Source organism: Triturus cristatus, chromosome 2_1 (genome assembly GCF_964204655.1).
Source record: "Triturus cristatus chromosome 2_1, aTriCri1.1, whole genome shotgun sequence".
Classification (NCBI taxonomy): domain Eukaryota; kingdom Metazoa; phylum Chordata; class Amphibia; order Caudata; family Salamandridae; genus Triturus; species Triturus cristatus.
This window is the reverse complement of record NC_140581.1, coordinates 265,638,274-265,659,682: the sequence shown is the minus strand read 5'-3', so window position 1 is coordinate 265,659,682 and position 21,409 is coordinate 265,638,274. Positions and strand designations below refer to the sequence as shown.

The 21,409-nt window shown below is 47.7% G+C and overlaps 1 protein-coding gene across 1 annotated transcript in view; it reads right to left on the bottom strand.

Annotated features, from left to right (window-relative positions):
* The window catches only part of SPEF2 (sperm flagellar and cilia associated 2), a 1,083,747-nt gene that overhangs the window by 261,216 nt on the left and 801,122 nt on the right, over window positions 1-21,409 (bottom strand). The window contains exon 28 of the mRNA XM_085631001.1: window positions 12,957-13,186. Within this exon, the coding sequence (XP_085487127.1) occupies window positions 12,957-13,186 (230 nt within the window). The remainder of the gene's footprint in view (window positions 1-12,956; window positions 13,187-21,409) is intronic.

Here is a 21,409-nt window from a genome sequence, read left to right as displayed (position 1 = left end):
TCTGGGTTTAACCCCTCTTTAGCCAGGATAGCTTGATTCCAGTGGCCCAGTGAGCCTAGGACCCACGTCTGGGCATACCTGGCGTACTTAGGGCGAGAAAGCAAAAGACACAAAATTGATGGACGGATGCAGAACAAATCAAAACATTCACCCCCAGGCAAGAGACCTGGGTTAAATCTGTCATTCTTTTGCTCACCATGCCACCCCAGTTTAGACCTGGCCATATGCAAATCAGTCTTGACCCTGTGCCTCATGGGAACAGTCCAGCCTGAGCTGCCAAGCCAGGTCCTCCCTGGACCGGAAACAAGCATCCTAGGATGGGGAAGGGTGGGGTAGAGGCTGCAGACAGGGAAAACTGAGAAGTCGATTCTGCCACACCGCGCAGACTCGATGTGTCTGATTCCTGCGCTGCTGTTAACTGCAGGACCTTGTGGATGGACCCTGTTTGATGTCCAGCTTCGGAGACAGGTCTGAATGGTATTTTGGGCCTGAAGATAGAGCGGAAACGGAAGCCCTGGTGAAGGGGCACAACCCCTGGAACCTTCTTATTTTGGCACGCTTCACTGGCAGCATAGAAAAAGCCCTAAGGAAGGTAAGCTCCATGGGGATGCTTGCCAGTACGTACTTTTCATTTGCTTTTTCCATAGAAGTTCTTTTTTGTTTTATTAATTCAGTGCACATGTTTGTTTTTCAATACACCTTTAGTGGAATGTTTTTTTGAAAAAATGGCATGCTACTGGGACACGCTTTCCTAATTTATCATGCAAGGGTTTGTTGGAGCCCAACTAGAAAGTTTGAAAAGGAAGATTTTTTTTTTTCGACAAAGGGAATGAAAGCGTGCCTAAACTGTCTGTATTTAAAAACGCATGATTTGTGTGTTTTTTAATTTTCATAGCATGTTAAAAGTAGTTAAACAAATTGGGAAAAGATGTATGTTTTGGCTAGATTGAGTATTTAGTGAGATGTGGTGAAATCAGAGATGCGAAGTCTGTGTACTTTAACCCAGTAACAGCATGATTACACCATAAACTCGAATGTCTCTAAAATGCTTCTCCCCCGAGATATTTGGACTGTGTGCTAATCCACTGTTTTTTGTATTTATTTGTTCGCCAACACTTTGTTTTTCTAATTGGAGCATTGCACGTCTTTCAGTTCAAGCAGAACGTATCAGGTACTGCTTGGGTGAAAGACATACAGAGTGATACCTTGATGATGTTTGAAGTATGACTGGTAATGCACTCATGAGTTAACAAGGAGTAATACTACTGTTTACATACAAATATTGACCAAAAGCTGGATTTGCAGTGATTACTTCATATGCACAGACCGCTGAGTTAAAATACTGACCATTTGTGCTATGTAAAATTGTGTAGTGATTTATACAGCACTCATGGCAAGGCTTTGCAGAGCATGTAAGAAGCACTAGCAGCAATGCTGCCTCCTGGTGCATAATTGCAGGTGCTTGTTTGTCAAAAATGTCAAGGTATCCAAGGGCTTTAACATTTCATTATGGCACTCTGTGTATTACTTGAGTACAGAGAATACCTGTAGGGTGCATGGTATTTCAGTATCATGACAAGCCTTTCTCTTGGCGCACTCCCTATGTTTCCTCTTGTATTTGTGTCCTGCTGCAGACTCCATACAGTTTGGGTACTTTGGTGTGGTGTTTGTGATGTAACATACCATTGCAGACTGGAGATGCCTCCAGGCTGTGAGTAACCAGGAGAGGCACGGCCAGGTTTATCAACCAGGCACACAATACAGAGCTTGAGATATCTGCCAGGGCCAGAGGTGCGTCAAGCCTCAATTTATAAATCCTGTTAGCCAGGACTGTGTTATTGATTTACACCGGGGTGGGTTTGAGGCACCAATTTTGGCATGCTGGCATCCTTCAAGCCGACTAAAATCCACCCAAAGCTCCTTTATCCGCACACACAGAATTAAGTTCACATGCACCAACCCACACAAAACGCATGTCACTCACACCAAACACACCCAACGCGCTTCAGTTTCACCAAATCCAAGCAAAGCACCGCAAGGCAATGTGCTTTATACTTAAGGAAATACTTATGGATATGATCATAACATGGATGTTGTTACTTTATTTTCCTATTTGTGTAGGAAGATGTCATACTTGAAACTATAGGTGTCCCCATGGCTTCCTTTTTATTAGTTTTTAGGTCTCGCCTAGCGACGCAGCGCATGTGCTGCTCGCCTTGACGAGACTATTGTTGGCGGTTTGGTGGGTGAAGGGGTACAGGACATGTGCGCGCCTGGACAGCCTATGTGCGCGCTCACGGCGTGTCTTCTCTGGCGATGTCCGCTTGAGCCCCGACAGCTGATGTGCACGCTCACGGCATGGCGTGCTTTCGTGTTTGCTCGCTCCCTCCCAGTCTCCGTCAGGCCCATTTTGCTTTCACTTTCCCTCCCCTGCGGCCTTTCAGCACAAGATGTGCACGCGTTTGCTGTGCGGGCACGGTGCTTCGGCACGCTTTCACTTTTGCTTACGGCTTAAATGAGCACGGGCAGGTGAGCGAGGGCGGCCAGCTGCGGAGCATTGGAGGAGAGCTGTACGTGCCGCTCCAGCAGCGGCGGTCAGACTATTATGCATCTAAGACTTGCTGGATTGAGGATCTACTTCCGGTTTGCCGGCCTGCCTCAAGGCACTACCTTCACGGTATGCAGGATCTCAGGGCAGAGATACTCCAGCAGCCCTGCGTACCTTGCAGGCCCAGAGGGTGGGGGACTATAAGGAATCTATAGCCCCCTTTGTCTGGCAGATCGGGGTCTGCTTTCTTCTTACCTGCCAGCCTGAAGGGCACCAAGGCCGCTGATCTCATCTGATTAGCATAACAATCCCCTGGATCCTCTGCTAACACCCGGTTTATTCAATCCAATTTCCAGCCCCCTCCTTTAGCTGATTCATCAGGGGGGAGGAGGGGAAGTGACCTTCTTAAAGGGAGGCCGCAACTAACCTCCCGGCCAACCACAGGGAGCGCGAAAAAAGGCCAGAGACACTTACAACAAGTGGGAAGCAGGGACGAGGAAGGGGAGAGCAGCGCTCTGCATGGCGGCCCCTTTCCTGCCGTCCGCGCGCACACAATGCTGCAGGCAGGGCTGCTGTGAAAACACACGCAAGCATACACAGCCACGGCAGGGTGCCGCACATGCACACAGCCGCACGGCCAACACATGCCGTGGCTTCTCTCTGAAAACATATGCAGCAACACACACACAGCAATGCACACACACACAGACCCCACAGCAATGCACACATACTGCTGTCAGAACACATTCACACCTCCAGGAACATCTGCAGCAGCAAACACACATGAAAACACGGCAGGATGGCACACATGCACACTTCTCTCTCGCTCTCACACACACACTCACAGAACACCCTCATACCTCAAGGAACATCTGCAGCAACAAACATACACAGCCATGGTATGGCAGGGTCAAAGGCAAGCACACAGATGCACACACAAGCTGACACTTTTCGAGGCACATATAAAGAACCACACGCAGACTGAGGTGAGCTGCACGTAGTCACGCAAAAGAACACAGGCGGATACTCCTCCAGAAACATATGCAACAACACACATGTACACCTACTGAGGCCAAGGCAGAGTGGCACAGGTGCACAGTGTCAAATATCACAGTTGGCGCTCATCCATAAACATATGAAGCATCACGTGCAAGTGGGCACACACATACACACATGTGTGCACTGCGCAGTTAGGATGCAGCACCACACAGATACACAGGCTTGACTGATACGGATGGAGCTGTTCATAACTTGCTATTACAAGCATTTGCAATGCAACTGGTCTCACATTTACGCGAGTTTAAGCTATTGGCATTGTAAATAACAATGTCTTTTATTTATGTTTTAAAAGCGAAAACAAAAATAAAAGGCATTGTTATTTGCAATGGCAATAGCTCAAACTCGTGTAAATGCGAGACCTATTGCATTGCAAATGCTTGTTTCATCTGTCATGATTTTGTGTTTATTTTGTTTGAGACCCTTATACCTTCATTTATAAAAAAGATTTCCACAGGAAATGGAGACTGGCCTCCTAAAAAATGCTGTGTCACCCTAAAAAGTGAACCCCAAAGCCACCCCACACGTAACCCAGCCCCATCACTCTCAAGCTTCACAAGCCATCACTGTTATCGAACTTTCCCGAGGACTTAGAATGTGGCGACAAACTTCGGGAAGGGCTACGCGAACAGTGGCAGGACCTTTTGCGCGAGCAGGGCCCTGAGCGTTGCAGATTTGAACAACGTCGCGTGTCGAGGAGCTGGAGGGACCGCTCCCTCAGCATCTTAGGATGCATGGCGCAGCAGTTATTGCAGGTCATGGAGTCGTGGTCCTGCTCCAAACACCACAAACACACCAAATGAGGGTCTGTTGGCGACATTTGCCTGAGACAGGACCCACATGGTTTGAAAACAGCTGTGTTTTTGGATGACATCCTTTCACACTAGGAGAAAAATCTCCAAAAAGTAAAACAAGTGTCAAAAAAAGCCAGTCAAAAAGTGACAGAGGGATCTCTCAGACTGGATCAGCGCTAACTGGAGCGTAAATTAAAGAACGGACATCAGCAAGCCAGGGTGATGCTATAGAGGTACCAGTCACTTCACTTCAGGTGCGAACAATGCCACGCAGAGCTAAATGATGCCACCTACCGGTGTGCAGGAATACTGTCTGGAAATGTTCCGGACGTGTGATTTCAGTGGTTCCTGCGAAACTTCTGAGGTTGGGAATGCTAGTTTTCCTCGACCTCGATGACTGGTTGTTGAAGGCAAGCTCGCCACAATCAGCTGGAGACCACCTCCAGATGGCAACAAACCTCCTGACATCATTGGGGTTCACAATCAATGAGCCAAAGTCGCTTCTGCCTCTTTTACAGGGGCTTTCTTTCATTTGAGCTGTCCCAGATGTGGTAGAGTTAAGGGCTTTTCCCATATTGCAGTGAGCCTAGGACAATCGCACTATGATCATATTATTTCAGCCTCACTCCTGCATAGCGGTGAGAGCAGCTCTACATTGTTGACTATGCCACATGGCATATGCGAGCTGCGCAATGGAATTTTAAGTGTTAACGGGTGCAGAGCCAAGTAATCCAATTGGATCACAAATTTCAGAGGAGAATGCACACTATCTGCAGGGTGGCTGCTTGACTGCAATTGGACCATAGGCGGGCCCCTCTACCTTCTTCACCCAGAGCTGATGGTGGTGAAACATGCATCATTGATGGCTTAGGGAAGTCATCTGGAGGTGTCGGCGATAATTAGACCCTAGTTTACGGAAACAACCCGGTTCCATGTATATTTGTTGAAGGCTGGTACAGGTTCTAACAGACAACACCACCATCCTGTAGTACTGCAACAAGCACAGCAGAGTGGGCACTAGGCCTCTGGAGTTGACTGGAGAGTCAGGGCATTTGCCTGATTGTGAACAACCTGCTTGGATCCTTGAATTTTAGGGTGGATGAGCTAAGGCAGTGGTATCTGGTACATCACGAATTACATCTACATCCCGTAGTGGCACAGGGCATCTTCTAGCAGTGAGGGTAAGCCTGACTAGATCTTTTCCTTTTGCTCAAGAACAGGAGAGTGTGGTACCTGGAATTACTGGGCACGAGCATCAGTGCTTTTATCAGGCGGCCGCTTTGGGAAGATCCTCTGTTGGAGCAACAGGGCAGGGACCTTCACCCAAACCTTCACAATTTACATCTCTATGTGTAGAGATTAAGCGCCGGTAGTTAAATGCCACACGAGAAGGTGTTGCAGGGATTCTGCACATACACAGAACTATGCACAGGAAACCAGGACCTCATTGTGTAGTGGTGTACCAAAATCCCCACCTCGGTGCCCAGAACCTCAATCTGACTAGCTATAGTGTCTCATTTGTTCTCCGTGCTACAGCGAAGCTACCAATAATTAGATATCCTAGAACATGTTACTCCGTCCCTCTCAGGATACGTGGGAACAAGAACACTCTTTCGTTCAAACTCCCGTATTTGTCCACAACATGTGTAAATAGAGTCAAGGAATAGTTTAAAATGTTTATTTGAAGTAACGTGCTCTATAATGCAGTACACTAGCCGATACTAGCAGCTATATGCAAAAGATCAAACAAATCAGCATTGTTATAATTCCATGTAGAACAAAAAGGGGAAATCATATTATAATGATGGTGGAAACAGAACTATTGTGCCTTGCCACCCTCCTCGTGCTAGAAGCTAGTTTACTATAATTATAGAAGACCTCCAGGCTTTGTCAGGGGGACCCCATATCTCCTAGTTCAGATGCAGGAATTTACATCACCGGACAATCACAACTCTTCTATCCTGGAAAGCGTTTCTCCAAGTGTGTTAACAAGCATGCAAGGCAATATTAAAAGCACCAGATTTCCAGGTTTGCAGCTGTGTTCTATGTTATGGCTAGGGAAGTGAGACTGACCAAAGCAAATCAACAGAGCTCATTGTTTTTCGACCTTGAACACGCTGTACAGACGAGGAGCAGAATGTTCAACTAAATATGTGAAATGCAGACAGTTCTCATGTGAAACCCAGCAAGTAAAGTGTTTACGAGAAATGTGGCATGTAGTAACATGAGCAAAAGCAGCAAAATGGTGACCAAACATATACTAACTTATGCTAACTTAGCAATGTTCGCAAGTGTGTCCATATCCTCACTACAGAGGTGGATGTTATCCTTGCCGCTAGGTGCCCATACTAGATGTCCATTTACTCCAAGCACTGGGACAAATGTGTGGCCTAGTGCGGAGTCTGGAACACAGTCAAACTGCCAGTTGTGTTATTGTTTGGCCCAATAAGGTATTGCAATGGGCACTATCAAAGGTTAATTGTTGGCCCTTTTGAATTTGCCAGCTAACCATCCTTGTTTAAATCACCTGTTTTACTACAGGTTATTCAAGATTTGACACACATTTTACCTCTTAAACTGTCTGTGATGCCATAGTAGGCCCTTTGCTTGGTATCCCCATTACTCAAGTGTACGCATTTGGGGCTGAATCACAGCAGCTAGTTCAGTCTTGTGACTATAAAGCAGAAAGTCAATGAGGAGGCGGGTAGGTCAGTGAGAAATCCACAGGCAAATACTGTATCCACCAGAAAAAGCAATACAGAAGGTAAGTAATTTGTTCTTCTGATAGATCCATCTGCCTGTGCATTTCTCACCTTTTGAATTCCCAAGCAGTCCCGCTTACGGAGGAGGGTGCCTGCCTGCCTATACCAAAAGAATCCTGCAGCAAGGATGGTGCAAAATGGCTGTCCCTCCTCACCTCCGAATCTAAGCAATAGTGCTTCGCCAAAGTGTGTAGGGAAGCCCAAGTTGCCACCTTACAGATGTCTCTCACAGGGACCACTTTAGCCAAAGCTGAAGAAGAAGACTTAGCTCTGATAGAATGAGCACGAATACCTTCAGGAGGCTCTTTCTTGTCCAAGGCTTAGCAGATCTTGATACACAGGATGATCCACATGGACAGCGCTCTCATGTGGACGGCCTTGACTTTCATCTTGCCCACATAGCCAACGAAGAGTTGATTGTCCAACCTGAAGTCCTTGGTTTAGTCCAATTAGAAGCTAACCGCCCTCTTGGGGTCCAGGCGATGAAGTCTCTCTTCCTCATTAGAAGGGTGAGGTGGAGGGTAGAAAGTTGGTAAGGTAATGGACTGCCGCAAGTGGAAAGAAGTGACCACCTGAGGCAGAAAAGCAGCTCTGGTCCTAAGAACCATCTTATCTGCATGGATTGTAAAAGGAGGCTTGATGCTAAGAGCCTGCAATTCACTCACCCTCCTAGCAGAACAGATTGCAACCAAAAATATAGTTTTAAACGCTACAAAATATTAAGGGACAATTATGTAATGGTTCAAAGGGTGAACCCATGAAGAATTTGAGAACCAAATTCAAATCCCACTGAGGCATGATAAAAGGCGTGGGAGGAAACCTATTTGTGAGACTCTTAATCAATCTCATAATAATGGGCGATGTAACCAACGAGGGTTGATCTGGTAAACAGAGAAAAGACGACAAGGCAGACAAGTAGCCCTTAATAGTTGCTACTGCATAACCCTGTTGTGGTAGGGAAAGAGAGAAACTCAGAACATCAGATAAATGGGCCTGCAAAGGATCAATCGATTTCTCTCTACACCATTTAACAAACTTGGCCCACCTACCAGAATAGACAGATTTGGTGGAGTCTTCTGGCTTATAATATAATGTCCACCACATCCGTTGGGAGGGAGAAAGAACTCAGGTCGCCCCGTTCAGTCTCCAGGCAGGAAGCTGCAGGCTCTGGGGTGTAGGTCTAGCCCCTGCGACTGTGAGAGGAGGTCTGCTCTGAGAAGGAGACAAAGCGGAGGGTGCAATGCGAGGCAAAGGAGGTCTGTGTATCATACCTACGCTGCCAATCCGGGGCTATCAATATTAATCTGGCCCTGTCTTGGCAAATCTTCCCCAGAACTCGAGATAACAAGGGTAAGGCAGGAAAGGTGTAAAGAAGCCATGAGCCCCAATCCAACTGAAAAGCGTCCCTGTACTGGAGACTACAGAACGCTGGGCAGTGTACGTGCTCGTGAGTGGCAAACAGGTCCAACTGAGGGAGCCCCACACCCTGAAAATGTGAAGGACCACCTCTGGATGGAGACGCCACTTGTGATCCGTTGAACACTGCCAACTGAGACTGTCGCCACGCACATTCAGATCTATGGCCAAATGATTCGCAAATACGCAAATCTGATGGTCCTGAGCCCAGGACCAGAGTCACAGAGCCTCTGTGCAGAGAAGATAAGACCCTACTCCTCCCTGTTTGTTGATGTACCACATTCTGATAGTGTTGTCTGTTAGGGCCTGAACTGATTGCCCACCAGGTAAGGAAGGAAGGCCTTGAGAGTCAAACCTATTGCCTGCAATTCTAGAAGATTGATGTGAAAAAATCTTTCCGCTGGAGACCAAAGACCTTTGACATTCAGATCCCCCAAATGGGCTCCCCACCCTAGAGTGGAGGAATCTGTTATCACTGTGGGCACCGGAGAAGGAGGTTGAAATGGCTTCCCTTGAGACAGGTTTCCTGGAACACTCTACCATAGCAGCTCCGCTGCAGTGTCTCAGGGAATTCTGACCACCTCTTCGAGATCTCCATTTTGCTGAAACCACTTCACTTGGAGGCCTAAATGGAGGGCCCTCATATGCCAGTGTGCAACAGACACAGCAGACGCAAGACCTTCAGGACTGGAACAGCCGATCCACTCTGAAAAAATTTAGAATCCTAACCTGGATGTCTTGAATCCTCTGTAGAGATGGGAAGGCACGACTTACAGTAGAGGCCAGTACTACCCCTATGAACAGGCTTCGTTGAGAGGGCACCATGTGAGATTTGGGTACATTTATCGAGAACTCCAACTTGATCAACAGTGTTGTATTTTGCAAATGATGCATCACCAGCAGGCTGCGTTGAGAGGGCACCAGGTGAGATTTGGGTACATTTATCGAGAACCCCAACTTGATCAACAGTGTTGTTTTTTGCAAATGATGCAGCACCATCGCTGGTGACTTTGCTTTGAGCAGCCAGTCATCCAGATAGGGAAAAACTGAAATCTCCGTCCTTCTGAGATATGCCGCCACCACCGCCATCGACTTTGTGAAAAACTGAGGTGCAGAAGTAAGGCAGAATGGAAGGACCACAAACTGGTAGTGTTGAGACCCCACCGTAAAACGGAGATACTTCCGATGCGACTTCAGGATGGGAATGTGTAAATACGCATTGTGCAAATCAATCAACACCATCCAGTCTTCTTTCTCCAGCGCAAGAAGAACCTGAGCCAGGGTCAATATTTTGAATTTCTCCTGTTTGAGGAAAAAATTCAAAACCCTGAGGTCGAGGATCGTCCGCAAACGACTGTCCATTTTGGGAGTCAAGAAGTACCGGGAGTAGCATTCTTGACTCCTTTCCTGCTCCAGAACCACCTTGATCGCACCCTTTTGCAACAATGACAGAACCTCCTCCTGGAGAAGCAGGAGGGGGAACTCCCAGAAGTGTAGGGCATACCCATTCTCTGCAATTTTCAACACCCAGAGATCCGTAGTAACAGACCTCCAATACTGTAGAAAATGGGACACCCATCCTTTCATGGTACAAGTATGCTCTAGGATGGTGGAGCTAGAGCTGCTCTCCTGCTCCACCATCTGGAGGGGCAGAAGAGAAGGAGACTTGCTGTCATGCTGCACCCAGCAGATGACCTCTGCCCTTTACACTGTAGGACCAGCACAAGAGATTTGCTTGCTTCTGTTGTGGCTGTTCCCTGGCACGAAAAGACAAGTTTCTTCCAAACTCAAGGAATTTGTGAAACTGCCCAAAGCTCCTAGTTTGAGACTGAAGCTCCAAAGACCTTGCTGTGGTTTTACTGTCCTTAAAGCACTGCAGTGCAGAATACGCATTAGCCCCAAACAGACGAGATTCATCGAAAGGCAAATCCTACTATGCGGCCTGGACATCAGGCGAGAATCCTAAACCACGCAACCATCCGCGTCTCCGAGTAGCCACAGACGATCCCATTGCCCTGGCTACTGAATTGGCCATGCTTAGACCGGATTGTATCACTTGGCTGGCAGCAGCTTGGGCATCTGACAACACCTCTGAGTAATGCCCTTGGGCATCCGACATCACCTCAGAGAAATGTCCTTGTACCTCCTCGGGCAACTTTGGGACAAACTCCCTGGCTGAGTCCATAAGGGCATGTGGCATTGGTGTACTTGAGGGTCATACTACCCTGTGGTAACACCTTCTTTGCAGATTTCTCGAGGTGCTTTGACTTCCTATCCACAGAAGTAGACGGGAAAGAACCTACATATAGTCTCAAAGAGCACAAACCCTGAACCTCCAATCTTTCCGGCAAAGGATGAGTGGATAGGAAAGTGGAATCCCCCGAAGCCACCTTGTACCGCCTAGCTACCATCCTGGAAACCGGAGTGGATATTGGCTTCTGCCAGATATCGAGGATGGGCTCTATTAATGCCTCATTGTAGGGAAGTAAAAGCCCTGAAATGGAGGAAGGGGAATGGAGCACCTCTGTCAGAATATTAGAGTTCAACTCAGCTGTAGGTAGGGGTAACTCCAAGAGGTCTGCAGCCTTTCTGATTACAGCATGATAAGTGGTCACCTCCTGAATCGGCACGCATTGTGATGAGGAAAGCTCCTATTCAGGAAAAGTGTCCAGACCACTGGCCTCCTGCAAACCCTCAAAATCCAGGTCAGGATTTACAATCTCTCCTTCCTCCACCCCTCCATGTTCCTACTGGAACTCTTCTTCTTCCAACAGCCTTTGAGCCTCTCTCTAGAGACCTCATCCCCGGTACCGGCGTCGGCAGTGCCAGACGCAGTGCCGTAGACATCTGGATCGACGTCAGAAGGGATGTCCACAGGAGTCCAAGCTGGTAGAGGTCGAGTCGACGCCGGTTCGGAATAAGATGGCACAGGGGATGCAATCCTCCAAGGACTGCAATGGCATCGAAAATCTTGGCATCAGAAGCGACCAACTCTCTGGGGCCATAGGCATGAAAGGAATGAGTGGTGCCTGGGGAAAGTGAGGTGGCAAGCCTCCCAGGGAATATGCCAATGGACACATAGGCCCAACAGGCGCACCAGTAAGGTTTGCTGCTCTGGCAAACAAGCCAAACATTGCATTTAAAAAATGCAACACATCAGATCCAGGAGCCGGGAAAGCAGGACAGATCGCATCCAGTATCACAGGCTCTGGAGCCGTTCGGGGAGGCACTAAATTTGGCTCCGATTGCAGCGCCGGAGACCACGGAGCCAGAGTGGCTGACTTCGGCAATGGTGGAGGTGTTGGATCTCTTGGAGCCAGAGAAGTCACTCCTCTCACAGTCAGAGATGGGGCCAGACACATCTCCGGTAACGGAGATGGAGAGATCTCATCCCTGTGATGGCATCTGGGAATTGGGGACACCGACTTTGGAGATGCATCCTTCGAAGAGCGACGCCGAGAACCATGGCGTCGCTTCTTCTTGTGTTTCTTCGAAGACCTCCAAATGTGCAGAGTCAGCGACTTCAGGCGGGTCCTTGACCTCCTGAGACCTCTCTTCTGCTTCTTTGCCTTAGCCATAAATAATTGGGCTTCCCTCCCTTTCAGTGCCTTTGGATTCATGCGCTTGCAAGAAGTGCATATCCTGACGTCGTGGTCCGACGAGGGACACCACAAAGAATCTTCATGGGGGTCAGTGATGGACATCTGGCCCCCATATGCTCTGCATGGCTTCAAACCTGACTTCTCAGAGTAGCCATCTTCGTCCAGCAACAAAATCGCGATACTAGCAACAAAAAAACTCCCAGAAATGTAGAGCCTGGGAAAATTTTTTTACACGTCGATGGTGTGAAAAAAAAAGGAACTGACCTCAGCACACCGACGAAGTCTTCTTATGGCTCCGATGACATCATGCAGAGTTGCAAGCAGAGACATTCCATTGTGATGTCCTAATCGACGTGTTAGAGCCGGGGAGAAATGTTTCAGTGGAATGCTGCACATTGGGGGTAATTAAAAAGGTGAGGAATCCACAGGCAGATGTATCCATTAGAAAAGAGAAAAGCAAAAAACGAACGTCAACGCACAGGTTTGGGTTTATATGTGGCTCCGCTCTGTCAATTCTATGCCGATGTGAAGTCAACCTGGAGCAGCATGGAACCACCATGCATGGAACCACCATGTAGCGTGCAGGATCACCAGCCTGGACCTGGTGGTTTCAGGTCCAGATTAATTCTAAGGGAGTATTGCAAGATGAAGAGTCTATGGTTAAAGTATCAGCCAGAACGACCAATACCGCAGGTAAGTAACTGTCACTGTCTCTGAAATTAATTAAACAACGAATACTATAATAATTATGAAAAACGAGGAACAGTTTTTTTCTTACCTGTCGGAGACACCACCATAAACTGCAGACAGAGAGAGTTGAGTTGTGAAAAAGTCAATGTTCCGTTTAGGGGAGTCTCTACAAGCGGTGGACATGGTGGAGGGACCGGATCCGGGACTAATTCCAGATCCTTGTTAATGTAAAAGTCTGACTTTTCTAAAACCAGCTCATATTTGATCTTTGAAGCAGTTTCAACATGATGGCGAGCAATCTGAGTCAGCTTGTCAATACTATAAAAGAAAGAATTTTGTATCAATCATATTGACAACATTATATTTTGAACTGCAGAAAAATATTTATATGATAATATACAGAAAGAAAACAAACGTGACACTGTTAAAAAAGTAATTACTAAAGAGAAACATTGCAGATGTGCAAAACTAAAGAGTATTTATTAATCATGAAGCAAACAGTCTGATTTGGGATAAGGAACAACTTTAATTGACTTGACGGAGGTAAACGTAATATATTGAACTATTCTACATTTTCATTTTTGAGAAGTTGCAGCCAAATTATTAGTATCTGACCTGATGAAACAAACATTATAAATTAATAACATTATGCTGCCTATACTTTGAAAACTATACTGGTGTTGCAGGCTGAGAAAACTCTATCTCATGGGTTTTAGTGAAGAAAGCTATATCACTGAAAATGGCATTTCCAGAGTTTCCTGGGAAGACAGTCCCAAAATTGTCATTAGCTCCTCATTTGTCTGTTGAGATAGGCATCCTCTTTAAAAGCCATTTTTACTACTAAAACCAGAAGTTTTCTCTAAGCTACCTACACATGCCCTGCCCTCTGGTTGGTCTTTAAGGGCAGGCACACCTGTGACACTTTGTTTCTTTTGTACGGGTGATAGGCATACAACTTTCATCAATATCAGTATGGGAATGTGAGATGGTAGGAATTTTGAGGGTCAATGCAGAATTTATCCTACAGACATATGGGGGAAAACGTGTGATTTTAGTAAGCCTGGGCAGAGTTTGCGGACATTGCCGCGCTACGCGGTGATTTTCAGTGCCAGGTGCTTGTCCACACTGTGCAATCATCGCAAACGGCACCATGCACAGCGCATGCGGGCGCTGCTTCCTTTCTGCCGCTCGAGTAGATTTTTACTCGAGCGGCAGCTTTCTCAACGCAAACGGATATTTTCTCAAGGCGAGTGGTTGCGACCACTCGCAATGAGAAATCTGACCACCCATTTTGAGAAATCCCGCTGGGTGGGTGATTTTCCTTGCTCACGCTCGCCGACTTGACGTTGATGAACGCGAGTGAGGGAAAAAACTCTGCGAGCTCTGTGTAACACGGAGTGTGGGAAACTGCGTAAACTCTGCGAGCCGAGCGGAGTTCACCGCCCAGACTTAGATTTTAGCCAGTTTGAGATTTGAAGGAAATTCTGGATAAGAAAACATCTTGGGATCAATGCAAGTCATATTACCAAGGCCTACCCTTAATGTCGAGTTTTCAGAAATTACTATTTATTTTGTAGGTTTCCATTGGTATGGACAAGCCTTGACCCAAATACCACAGCTACCCACACCGCTAAATTGGGTGAATCAGCAAGACAAAAACGTTTATGTCAACACATTGTGTTTTTGGCCATTTTATCTTGCTGTCTATAGGCCCAGCCACACAAGTAGTGTACAGTTTTGATAGGGAAAAGTGTGGGAATACAGATTTATAGAATATATGTTATCATTTATCAATTGAATTTTTTCCGTTTGTGATGTCTAAATGTAAGCCTTTGTGCAAGAAATAACACATTTTGCAAAATGCAATCCTAATCACCTGATAGTATTAAAAGTCCCAAAATCAGAGTTGTACAAAAACAATTTCTAAACGGAGTATCTTAAGCACATTTTAAAAAATCATAGATTTTACTCTCATTCAGGGGCACTGTTCTCTGCTCTGTAGTGCTTGGTTCTGTGAGACTGCATTACTAGAGTAGCCCGAGCAGGAGCCGACAGTTGAGCCTTGGATAAGCAATATGTGTAACGTCCCTGTGAATCTGCAACATTTAGGCGCTGATTACAATCATTTAGTGGAGATAGGGTGAAAACCCCACAGGTGGAATTTCCAATCCTGTGGGTATCCCACATACATTTACCACCTTAGCCAGAAGCGAGTGTATGCTGTGTGGGGTGGACGTGTGGAGTGTAGAGCACGGATAGGGAACCTACATTCTGCCAGTGGGAGCATTTCATCTTCCACTCTGTCACAATAGAAAATGGGGAAAGAGGCCTAGCTGCTGCTCCAACCAAAGCCTCATGCAATTTTTCCAGTGGATTTACCACCTATAAAATTGGGTTGTATTTACCAACACCTGGGAAAACCATGTGCAAAAACACTGGCTCAATTGATAAAACGCTCATAAAGATCTACAGAACAGTTTTCCAGCTTCCCTCCCATACATCACCAGTGCAAATAAGACTTGAATTCGGAATATGTAGACAGGCGCTGGCTCGCAAGGTGGACTTTGCAATAAAAAGCCACAAGCTCAGGGCCTCAAAGGAAGGTATCCTGGGCCACCATTTATGGATCGAATTGGCCACAAAATTTAGGTCGGTGGGAAACCATTGTTTGACCCAAGCCATCAGCATACTTGGCTTGGTACCCACCTGGGACCTACCTACCAGTCATCAGGAATTTAAAAGGTTAGCAAAAATCAGCGCAACATGGCTTTCATCAATAGAAGACAGGGCCAGCCTTTCCGCAGAGAAACACAGCTGGATGACATTATGTACTTATAAACAACTGAACCACATTGCTACTTAAACAACCCCTACAATTTAAGGACAAAGTTACAGTTCATGAAGCTGAGGATGGGGTTAATTCCTATTGCCTGTCATCTCTCAGCTTGGAAAAGGGGCAAGGAACAGGCAACGTGTCGGCTCTGCAGTCATCAAAAAGAGGACATAATACATGTATTGTGCCTGTGTCCCACCCTTCCACAGGATAGGAGGGCCCTGTTACGAGTGGGTGCATTGCTAAAGATATAAAATCCTGCAGGGAAGCAGTCCTGGACTGCTTTGACTCATCTAATATTATGCTAAATTGTGCCCTGGTCAAATTCATTCACCGTTTCTCTAGGAAGATGGAGGCCCAGGATCATGCATGTGGATGGCTGATAAATAATCAGGTGACTACCGGTCCTACACCTTCTGCTACACCCACCCCTATGACAACCCCTTTCCTACTGACTATCAGATTCATCCTAGCTTTAACTTTTATGGAACATGTAAACTGGGATTTGATGTCATTTACTTATGTTGCAATCAATCAATCAATCAATTAGTGGGTTTGAAGTGTGTTACTCACCAGTGAGGGTCTCAAGGCGCTGGGGGGTCCAGCTCTGAGTCAGACGAAAGGCCGGGTCTTGAGGCTCTTCCTGAGGGTGTGTAGAGTAGGGGAGCATCTGATGTTGACCGGGAGCTTGTTCCAGGCTTTGGCTGTGGTGTAGGAGAAGGCTCTTCCACCCACTCTGGTGCTACGGATGTGCAGAGTTTCTGCTAGTGCAAGGTCGGCGGAGCAGAGGTTTCTTTGGGTAAGTGGTAGGCGACTCTTTCATTGAGCTATTTGGGTCCGGTGTTGTGGAGGGATTTGTAGGCGTGGGTGAGTAGCTTGAAGGTTACTCTCTTCTTGACGGCGAGCCAGTGGAAGTCTCGCAGGTGTTAGGTGATGTGCTCATGTCGTGGGATGCCAAGAACGAGTCTGACTGTGGTGTTCTGGATGGTCTGGAGTTTGCATAGCAGGGATTTGTTGATTCCAGCATAGAGGGTGTTTCCGCAGTGTCCAGGCTGCTTGTTATGAGTGCATGGTTGATAATCTTAAAACTTCAAGGGGAGATCTTCTTGAAGGTCTTGCGGAGGGTGTTGAAGCAGGTGGAGGCGACGGCGTTGATCTGTCATGTCATGGTGAGGGGGAGTTGAGTATGATGCTGAGATTCCAGGCGTGGTCCGTGGGGGTGAGGGGGTGCTGAGGGCGCTGGGTCAACAGGTGTTGTCCCATGTTGAGGGGGTGGGTCCAAGGACGAGGATTTCTGTCTTCTCCGAGTTGAGCTTCAGACAGCTGCTGTTTATCCAAGCTGTGACGTCTTTCATCCCTTCCTGGAAGCTAAGTTTGGTGATTTTGAGGCCCTTCATGAGGGAGAGGATGAGCTGGGTGTCGTCATCATAGGATACAATGCTGAGTCCATGCTGTCTGACGATGGCGGGGAGGAGGGCCATGTAGATGTTGAAGAGTGTGGGACTGAGCGATGATCCTTGTGGTACTCTGCAGTTGATCTCTGTGGGCTCGGAGAGGAAAGGCAGGAGTCTGATCCTTTGGGGTCTGCTGGCGAAGAAGGAGTAGAGCCAGTCAAGGCCAGTTCCCTGTATTTCGGCGTCGTGGAGTCTGGCTGCGAGGATGCGGTGGGAGACAGTGTCGAAGGCTGTGGAGAGGGCGAGTAGGATGAGGGCTGCGGTGTGGCCTTGGTCGAGGAGTGTGTAGATGTCGTCTGTGGCGACGAGGAGGGTGGTCTCGGTGCTGTGGTTGATGCAGAATCCGGATTGGGAGGGGCCGAGGATAGAGTTCTCATTGATGAATTTGGTCAGTTGGGCGTTGACTATCTTCTCAGTGACTTTGGTTGGGAAAGGAAGGAGAGAGATGGGTCGGTAGCTCTTCAGGTCCGTCGGGTCTGCAGAGGGTTTCTTGAGGAGGGGCTTGACTTCTGCGTGTTTCCAGTCGTTGGGGAAAGTTCCGGATTCTAAGGTGGCGTTGATGATACGTTGTAGGTGTGACGTTATGGCGGCGGTAGCTCTGTGGAAGATGTGCGGAGGGTAGGGGGTCCGTGGGAGCTCCTGAGTGAGTGCTCTTCATGGTCGAGGTGGTATCTTCGGTGGTGACCGGGGTCCAGGTGGTGACGGTGGGCCAGCTGTCATCGCAGTAGGGAAGGGTGGTGTCCGGAGTCTGCTCGCTGAAGTTGTCGTAGAGGGCCTTGATTTTCTGGTGGAAGTAGGAGCCGAGCTTGTTGCAGAGGTCCTGGGAGGGAGTGACGTCCTTGGCTTCGCTGGGGGGTTTGGTATATTGCTGGATGATGTTGAAGAGTTCCTTAGAGTTGCTGGAGTTGGTGAGGATTTTGTTCCGGATGAAGGTCTTCTTTGTGGATTTGATGCGTTGGTGGTATTCTGTCATAGCGTTCTTGAGGTGGTCAGGTCTTCCATGGTTTTGCTGTTCCTCCATCGTTTTTCGAGAGACGTCTGCAGGAACGTCTGGCTTCTTGGAGGTCGGTGGTGAACCAGGTGGCCTTCAGGGGGCAGTGTCTGATGGTGGTGCGGGGGGGGAGGGGCGAGCTTGTCTGTGCAGTTGGTGATACAGTGGTGTAGTTCCTTGGCTGCAGAGTTGGCGTCAGTCGAGGCGGATGGAGGGTCGTGACTGAGGATGGAGTTGAGGTGCTCCTCTATAACCTTGTTCCAGTTCCTTTGCGGAGGGCAAGGAGTGGGTTCGAGAGCGTTGGCACTTTTGAAAGAGAAGTGTACGCAGTGGTAGTCTGTCCAGAGGGGCTGCATGGTGTGGTTGCAGTGGATGTTGTTCCCACCTGCGAAGATGGGGTCGAAGGTGTGTCCTGCCTTGTGGGTAGGGGTAGTGATGAGCTGTTTCAGCTCGATGTTGAAGAGGTTGTCCAGGAGGGTGGTGGAGTTGGGGGTCGCTGAGGATGTCGAGGTGAAAGTTCAGGTCTCCGATGAGTATGCAGTCCATGGAGGCAATGGCGTGGGGTGCGATGAGGTCAGCGATGGTAGTAGCGAATGAGGCGTGGGGTACGGAGGGTCTGTAGGGGAGGGTATCGCGAAGAGCAGTTCAAGGGCTGGTCTGGATCTGGAAATGGAGGCGTTTGGTTTTGGCAGAGGAGTCGCTCGTGGTGGAGGTGGAGAGTCGGAGAGAGCACTTGTGTGCGATGGCGAGTCCTCCTCCAGAGCAGTTGGGTTGGTACTTCCTCTGGATCTTGTATCCATCGGGGATGGCGGTGTCCATTTCGGGGGCGGAGGAAGCATTGGTCCAGGTTTCTGTGAAGAAGGCGACGTCTGGCGAAAGGGTGTCGAGGAGTTCCCAGATCACTATGGCATGTCTGTGAAGGGAGCACACGTTGAGGAGGATGCACTTCAGGGCTTCTGTTGTGTTGGCGTCTGGCATAGGGGTGGTGGCCGTGGGGGTCCGGAGGGTGGGGAAGGTTCAGCAGCAGTGGCGGCAGGAGAAATGGCCGTGGGTGGTGTTTGGAGTGGACAGCTGGCAGTTGTTGTTCCTTCCGGGGTTGAGTGCAAGGAGGGCAGCTGCTTCGTAGCTGTGGGTGGTCAGAGAACCGGGGTCTCGGGAGCTGGTCACGGTCAGGCCGCAGATGGGCACAGATGGGCTTGCCTTTGGCACTTAGCGGCCGCCATTAAATAGGGAACAGGGAGGGAAGCACAGCTGGGAGGTGGGCGCAGGAAGCAGCTGGGGAGAAGGGCCACCGGGGCAGCAGTGGCAGGAAGGGAATGGCATAAGCCAAGAAAAAACAAACAAATAACAGTGGCAAATAACAGAAAGGAGCTAACAGAGGCAAAATAACAGAAAAAGCAGGCACAATAGCAAAGAAACAAAAGAACGGGTACAAACAAGACAGGCACAACACAATAAAGACAGCAGTGGAACCAGCAGAAGAGCGAGGCTCTCCCACTGTACCACCAGAGATGAGGTGCAGGCGGGAGCCTGCGGGTGGAGGAGGGCAGCTAACACGTACCAGAAAGGTGAGGAGGCTCAACGGCAGCGGCACAACAGCAGAGCTGCTGGGGGACAGAGCAGTTTTAACTAATTATGCAAAAAAGTATTTTATACACTGGCACAATTGAAAAGAAATGTGTAGGACAATAAAGAAAGAAGAAGCATTAGGCAAAGCCATCAGACTTTTGTTAGGGGAAGTGGTAGTTAACAGTTGGCAACTTTCTGTGTGTTGACACAGCTCACCTGGGAAAAAAAGCATATAATAAAGCACTATCTGTACCCTCAAAGAAGGGTGATATGAAACTAAGTCAGAAGATATTGTATCTAATTAATGCAACAGCATACAATTTTTAGGGCACTTTTATTGCCAGCTAAACTGATCTATCATTGAGATGTTATTGAAACACCCTTTAGTCATATATTGGGACATAGATTTCTACTAGGCATATTGGATTGGCCTTGTACTTTGTAATACTTAGATGGCAAACACAGCAACATTTTCCATTGTAGATACTACTAACAAAGGAACATTTTTTCATCTGCGTCTTCAAGAAAGTACATACGAGGACCTTAAGAACTGCAAGCACACCGCCAATGACTTCTTGCTGGGTCTGAAAGACTTCTATTGGGTTACTCAGCAACTACACTGGGTGCGACAGCCGCACATCCACACACTGGAAACAAGTGACAGTACCCAAATTGAAGATATGTCCATGGAGGGAGACAACCCAAAAGTGATATCTTATTTATATAAAGCAATAAACAATCCCACCCCAACACTACAGCTTTCGTACATGCAAAGAACTGACTACCTCGGCCTAGGATTCTCATGAGAAGACATGCCACACACTCCTCACTCTGCCTCCAACATACGATTAACGCCTTTAAAATAATTCTTCGCTGGCACTTGGCGCCAGTGTAATTACAAGCCATCGTGAATATGCCTGATATGTGTTGGAGGGGATATGTGGTGTGGGGGGGACATACATGCATATGTGGTGGTAGTGCATGTTTGCACAGCAGTTTTGGAGTTGGGTGATGGAGGTTGTACAAGATATTCCTAATGTAACCCTCCCCATGCAGCGGGGACTGGATTTGTTGGGCATGAAGGATGATGAGGGACTGCCACTACTTCCCACCTCTGTTGCCAGACCTCTTACACCACTACCGTTGGTGGTGCATTTGGTCATAGCAGAGCATTGGAAAGGGTCAACTTCACTCACCCTGGGAACGTGGTGGACCAAAATATGGAACATCCATTCAAAGGAAAAACTAACTGCATTAATATGAAGCACCATGCCGAAATATGGAAAGGTCTAGCCCAATTCAATAGCACTGGGACACTCTTCTGAGTAGCTGTGCGCTTTATAAGTATCATGTGATATGATTTGATTCTATGCATATATCAAATGCAGCCGAGAAATCCCCTGTCGACCAGATCTGATACGTCTGGGGGGAGCAAGAGTCATGGGGGTTGATGACTTGGGTGGTGATTGAAAGGAACTTTGTGTGGGAAGGAGACTGAGATCAAAGCCCTTTTGATTCTACGTTGTTACTAAAATGTCTAGTTTTGTGTTGATGGATGGGAGGACAGCTCTCCAGATATTTTTATTTATTTATAGTAGTGCTGACTGTAGCATGCCATCAGTGTGTTTTACTGCTACCTGTACCTGGGATTTGAAAATGTTAAGTAAAGTGGTTAGAACAATAAATGACAGGAC